General features: G+C 42.9%; 1 protein-coding gene across 1 annotated transcript in view; it reads left to right on the forward strand.

Annotated features, from left to right (window-relative positions):
* Positions 1-205: 205 nt before the first annotated feature.
* The window catches only part of FAXC (failed axon connections homolog), a 21,437-nt gene continuing 14,849 nt past the window's right edge, over positions 206-6,793 (forward strand). The window contains exons 1-2 of the mRNA XM_014964375.1: positions 206-336; positions 5,812-6,008. Coding sequence (XP_014819861.1) covers positions 298-336; positions 5,812-6,008 — 236 coding nt within the window. The 5' untranslated portion in view covers positions 206-297. The remainder of the gene's footprint in view (positions 337-5,811; positions 6,009-6,793) is intronic.

Genomic DNA, 6,793 nt, shown 5'->3' on the forward strand with positions numbered 1-6,793 from the left:
TTTTTTTTTTTTTCCTCTCCTTCCTTTTCGCTGGATCCGATGAATCACAAACCTGCAGCGGCCCATTGAGGGAGGATGTGTGTGTTGCCTCGGCCCAGATGTCCTTTGTCTGTTCGATGTACTGGTGTATCCTGTGAATGATGCACCTGCTTTTTTATTTTTTTATTTTTTTTTTCTTAATTCTGTTTTCTTTTTGGCAGGAAAGAGCAAGAGCTTGATTCGAAAGATGCTATCATACTGCATCAGTTTTCACGGCCTACCAACGGCGTTCCCAGCCTGTCTCCCTTCTGCCTGAAAATGGAAACTTACTTAAGGATGGCTGATCTCCCCTACCAGGTACGTCTGTGCAGTTTTCCTTTACGCTGCGGTTTGCTATGATTTCATGAAATGCCAGACAGGCCTCCCCCGCTTCTGTCCCTCTCCCCCTCAGTCTGTCTCACCCGGGGAGGTGTAAACATACACCTACAACGAGGTGGGTACCCTGATGCTTTTTTGTCTCTGCTTAAATTTGGTGTATGGCCTTTAAAGATAATGGCTTGAATAAGATTGATCTGGAACAGCTCTGGGTTTTGCTGGCAAAGCTAATTGAATGTCAGAAGCTGCCTTGGCTGGAAGCGCTGAAGTGGGAGAGTAGTCTGGAGTTTATATAATGCAAAGTGAACCCCAAAACAAAAGTGTAACATTATTTGGTCTTTTTGAATTTCACCATGAGGTCAAGATTAGGCAGCTGCAGCTTCTTCTTTTTCTGGAGGGTTTATCTCTGGAGCTCTCCTGGGAAGACGTGCTTGCCTTTTGCTTCACCTCCCATCACTGGTGCTTCCCCTCCAGTGCAGGGAGGCAGGGTTGCTTTTAGAGGGCATGAATGCCGCTCCTTAGTTGTGGCTGGGTGCATCCTGGGCCAGCTTCCCGTGGGGGATGAAGCCTGAACTACTCCTGGTGCATTAAAGCTGGGAAAGCAGAAATTGGAATGTCAGAGTCTCACCTGTTAGTGTCAAGGTTTAGGGGTGACGCCGCGAGTCTGGCGTGCACCTTGTTGCGGTGTCACAGGCTGTACAGCCTGCAAGCTCTGTGAAATGTGGGACAGATTTGGTTCCGTAAAGTATTGAGCATATTTAAGATGGTACATCAGTGGTGACAGACGTAACGAGTATCTTAGATGGAAGAAATGTCTCTTTTTTTTTTTCTTTCTTTCTTCTTTTTTTCCCCCGAGTGATGTAAATTTGGCACCTTTCATTGTCCCAGAGAGGCTGAGCTGTGGGTAAGTTGCCCGCTCACCCCACATGAGCTCAAGTCACTTCTAACTTCTGCAGACCAAGGTGTAAGGGAGAATGTTTTGTTTATGTCCAGTATTTTACAGAGAAAAACCAACCATATTACAACTGTGTTGTTTTTTTTTTTTTAACTCAGTTGTGGTTGACACTCATTCAGCTTTATATGTGATTAAACTCCTTTACATCGGAAGTGAGAGAAAACATAATTAGTACATTTTGCTTAAGTCTTTAAAAGCCTGAGTTTAATGTTCATTGTCTTACGACTTAATGGTACTTGAATTGGATACTTCAGAGCATTAAAAGAGGGAGATTCTGTCCCGTGGGATGTATTTTCCTCATTTAGGTTTACAGAACCTGCAAGATAACTGAAGTTTGAACGTGTCATTGACGCAGGAGGACTTAGTGCCCATTGCATCTCCACCCGGAGTAGTTGGGTAGAAATTGCATGTTTGAGGGGAAAACTATATTGGTGAGATCTGTTTTCTTTTTAATGGGAGTAGATGCAGTTCAGAGGTTTGTGATGATCAAAGTTGCTCTGGTGGAGAGTAGTTAAAGCCAGCTGTGGTTATAAAAGATGGTTGTGACTGGCTATGGGTCATTTTTAAAAGATAATACTGCACATTTGTGTGATTCAAGATGGAATTGTTTAGACAGCTAATGCTGGGTAGAAGTGACTCACCCAGCTTTTTGGGGAGAGAGAGAGGTTTTTCCAGAAGGTTATCTTCTCCTCTTTATTCTCTGTCCTGATGGTCTGGATTGCTTTTTGGGGTTGCATCTCTCTCTGTCCTTACTCTCTAGCTGTGAGCACCTAAGCTGGCGTAGGTCAGCAGAACCACCAAAAGCAACAGTCCCACCTTCAGCATCTGGTGTCTCCCTCCTGTCCCTTCCTGCACGTGTTTTTTTTCTGTGGCAGATCAGGCTGGACCAGAGCTGGCCTAGCTGGAGCCCTGAAGGTTTGGTTTAGTTGGTTTTAACCTATCTCTGTTCCCCACTTGCAGTGCTGCAGGAGCAGGAACGGGTCCCACAGATGCTGGGATCACCAGATTGCAGCTTTTAGCCGTGCTGGCTTATATGGGTTTAAGATTTTTGTGGGGATACCTGCCATATGAAGGATTTTAGGGCTAAGCTTGGTGGAGCTAAGCTTACAAGCTGAGGATGCACCTTTTTTTTTTTCTGGAAGAGGCAGATTCTTTTTCTGTCCTGATGTTAGGATTATGGTGCCGTGTTTGGCTCCAATAGGTGGAGGAAGGTATAGATGGGATGAAGAGGTAGGGGAGCCAGCAGGCAGTGCTGTTCTCAGCTGGAGTTAGGAAGCTTCCTGTACTTGGAGACTTAGTTTATTCCCTCATGGCTGTGTTACCTACCTGTGCAGGACATTGTAGGTGACAAAGGCATCTGATAGTCCCCCTGGCAGGCAGTGGGGTGGGTGTGTAGGGGGGTATGGCTGGATGCAGGAGGAAACAGCTCGCTTCTCTGCCTGCTGGAGGGAGCAGTGATGGAGAAGCAATAGCACTCTGGGTAGCAGCTGGTGCTGGGGTTTGCCTCTGGAGACTTGCTGTGGTCCTCACCTTCCCAGAAAGAGGATGCTTTGAAGGGAGGTGAAACAGGGTGAAGAAAAGGCAGCGGGAGGTGGTTAGACTGCTTTTACTCTTCCCATTCCTTGTGTTTATTATAGTGCATCAGGCTATTGAATAACGTGGGGTGTGTTACACAACATGCTTTAATGGCGCGTGAGAAGTGGGACTGGGTGACACATTCCTACCCTACTCTCATGGGAATTTCTCCCAGCAGATGTGCTCTTGTGAAGTGCTGACGTTCTCTTGAAGCTGCCTTTCTAGGTGTGAGTTCTCCATCAAAAATATTCCGGCAGCCTCCTCGCCCCTGCTTCCCCTGGCTGGGCTGTCATAGTACCCAGCTGTTTTTTTCAAATTTTTGATGCTTTTTTTGATAAATCTTGCTTTGAAAGAGCCCATTCTGGGTGTTTGTGGAGATCTTTTGGGTGTTCTTTGATTCCCTCATGAATACAGAGAGCTGAGCATTTATGTAATCTGATAAGTTATTAGCAGGGCAGGAAAGTGCTGTTTTCGTGCCAGGTCTGTGAAGATGGTAGCCTCCTTGGGAAGAGACATGAGTAAAAGTAAAAGCATAAGCAGCAGTAATAGAAGATGTGCAACCTAATTTTTTCTGGATAGTACTATAAAATTACCTCGGAAGTGCCCTACGGCATTCTGTTTATAAATTCCTCTATAAATGAGGTTCTGGGGAGCTTTGTTATTGTTGTTTTGCAGTTCAGTTAAACATACTATGAGGTATGAGGGGATATTTTGTTTGGTTGTTCTTGTTTTTTCTTAATGATAATACCATAGCTTTTCTCTGCTGTGCAGCTGGAACAATTTTTAAGTGGAAAATTGATAAATATTTGATGGCAATTAGTAGAAGCCATAAGGGTACTGAGGTTTCAAGCCTAAAATTACCCATTTGAGAACAGTGGATGCAGGAACAGTGTAACGGATTTGTCAAGAGACTAAGGTTTTCTCAGGTCATTGAAACATGTTTTCTATTTTGTTTGATAAACTATATATAATGAAACATGAAAACCTTGAGAAGGCTTTTCTAAGCTTACCTGAGCCAACTTTCCTATAAGAACTTTAGCTCTCATTTATGTTTTTGAGTGTGTAATATTGATGCAGTACTACGTTTTTTAGGCAGTGTATTCATATGTATTATATATAATATGTGTACTTGAAGAAATGTGTAGTTGAATAACAAGAACTTGCTTTTTTTCTGGGTTGCAGATGATAGGAACTACAGTAATTGCTATATGTAATAAACACATTTTAAAGTCTAGTAGCTTCTGCAAAACAGCAGTGTTTGTGCACAAGAAGGGAAATTTCATACTTACTGAAAGGGCTTAGCAAAGATTAAGGCAGTGGTGCTCAGTGCCATATAGACACCCTGTGTAGTTCCAGAAAAAGCTTATGATTCCATAGTAAATTAATAATGAAAAATTATGGAAACCTGTCAGTCTGAGTATGCTAAAAGAGCCTTTTTGATGAAGGGAAGGCCTGGTAGGTGGAAGGATGGGGCAGTGCTCTCTCTTCAGCTTCAGGTGTTCAGCAGTTTTAGAGGTTTTCCCATGGACCATAGTAATAACCCCTATGACGTGCAGGCGGGGTAGATTCGGTCGCTTTATTCACCCATGTAGGGATGCAGTTGATGAGACATTATTTAATCCTGTGTTCCTGCCATGCTATTTCTTTGGGCAGAAATCCCAGAAAAGGCTGTAGCCAGAAGGCATTGTTTTCCCAGCAGCGCTATCCATTTCTGCTGTTTTCCTCCATGAGGGAAGAGCCTCCAGGAATGGCCGTGTGTTGGTAGTGCTTTGCCCGTCCGTGTTTCGAGCAGTACCCAGGATGCTGAGCTCTCAGACTGAGCTGGAGGCCTCTCCTGGTGTACACTTCTTGCTGTGGGAGGACCTTAATCCACCTTTAGTGCATTCAAGGAGGGTAAATATTTGAGGTCTAGAACTGCTGACCCTAAACCTCCAGCGATTAGGAACCCAATCCCCAAAATGCTTAGGGTGACTGCCAGAGACTGAACACGGAGCTCATTTATTGTGAGCCTTTATGGTTTGGGTCTCTGAGCTGGGATTTTCCATTCACTAGGTAACAGGACTTGAGGAAGTGAATCACAAGAAAATAGAAAGTTCTGCCTTGTGTTCTGCCTTCAAGAGTAAGAGAGAATTGAAGTCAAATGTCTGATTATGTTTTGGAAGATAGCAATTCCTCTTGTGTTTGTCACATGAGACATAAGTTTTCTAATCTCTGTTTTTTCTCCTTCTCCAACTGTAAAATGGGTAGAATACATTGCTGCTGCTACATGAGTGCTACACTGAGCAGATAGACCAGCATTTGCTGGTGCAGTAGTGCTGTGCTGGTGCTGGGCTCTTGGATACCTAATTTTAACAAGTGGGTCTGTAATCGTATGAGATTTCTAAGTTACAAAGTTGCAGAAGCATGGGAAAAAGCAGATTTCCTGCCTGCCTAGTGTAGGAATGCTAGGCCTTTCACTACACGCTTGTCAGTGTGTGTGTTTGGAGGTAATGTAGCTGCCTGAGATAGTTAGTGAATGAATCTGCATAATGTACTTTTAATGTGAAAAGTGCTGCTCTGTGCAAGAGCCAAATTTAGGTGTCAGTCCTTTGATTAAAAATCACGACAAGTAAGAAACACAATCTTCTGGGAGATCTGAGCATCTCCAAACCCTTAAATAACCTGGGTACTTAAATATCATTACGTCAAATGGCATGAAAGCGTGTAACACCATGCAGGACCTGGAAATAGTTTTATCTGAATTATATAGGGTAAATCTTGTGTTGTGATTGAACAGCTACCACTAGTCTAGAGTATTAATTTTTAAAAAAAAATTGCCTTTTAAAAACACAGAAAAATATTTTAAAAGCTTTATTCTCACTGAAACAGAACCTTGAAGGGCCTTTATTGTCAATATGTTTATTTGTTTACTTGCTTTTTTTTCTTAGAACTATTTTGATGGAAAACTTTCCCCTCAAGGCAAAATGCCTTGGATTGAATACAATCACAAGAAAGTGTCTGGCACTGAGTTCATTATTGACTTTTTGGAAGAGAAACTTGGAGTGAATTTAAATAAACACCTTGGTCCGCATGAAAGAGCTGTTTCCAGAGCTGTGACAAAAATGGTGGAGGAGCACTTCTACTGGTAAGCTGGCTGTGTTCTTGCGCTGTCAGATCTGCCCCTGTGCTCGTGCCTGGACACAAATGCTTATTTTTCTCTTGCAGAGAACTTGGGAACCCAATTATTAATTCCACAGCTGCTTTTGCCCTAGAAAACTGCAGCTGCTGCCTGCGTGGGCTGGTATGAGCCAGGGGTGATTCCCCTGAAAAGCTGTCATGCTGTGTAAGCGAGGTGGGGAGTCGGGCCCTTCGCCTGCAGCGTTGCAGAAGGGAGCAGCAGTGGGCTGTTCCTCTGGCCTGTCTGGTGTGATCTCTGCACAGGATCAGCCTTGTTAATAACAAGCAAATAATCAAGAGATGGCTGAATACGTTTGTGGTTTGGATGTGGGTTTGGATTAACAGGAGACTCCTGTTAATGTATATTGTTGACAACACTGACAGTTGATAGGTAAGAGTATCCTGAGAAGCTGAAGTCTGTGTATGAATGGAAAACATAAATATAACCTTGCTAATACTTCATGCATTTTACTGACACCTTTGAAAATAATACTGGTGATTTGCCCCCCAACTTTGCATTTCAGTCCTTTTTCAAGTGCCCTTTCCAGCCTGGATTAGTAGAAGCTGCAGGTGAAAATGGCATTGTGGATGCTACACTGGCTGCCTCAGCAGGCAATAGTTTGCTTTCTAGGGTACATTTAAGTCCTTGCACTTTTTTTTTTTTTTTTTTTTTTTTTTTTAAAAAAAAAAATTTTTCCCTAAAAAAAAAAAAAAAAAAAAAAAAAAAAAAGTTCTAGGAAAAATATTAAACCC

The sequence above is a fragment of the Calidris pugnax genome, unplaced genomic scaffold, assembly GCF_001431845.1.
Source record: "Calidris pugnax isolate Ruff unplaced genomic scaffold, ASM143184v1 scaffold219, whole genome shotgun sequence".
Classification (NCBI taxonomy): domain Eukaryota; kingdom Metazoa; phylum Chordata; class Aves; order Charadriiformes; family Scolopacidae; genus Calidris; species Calidris pugnax.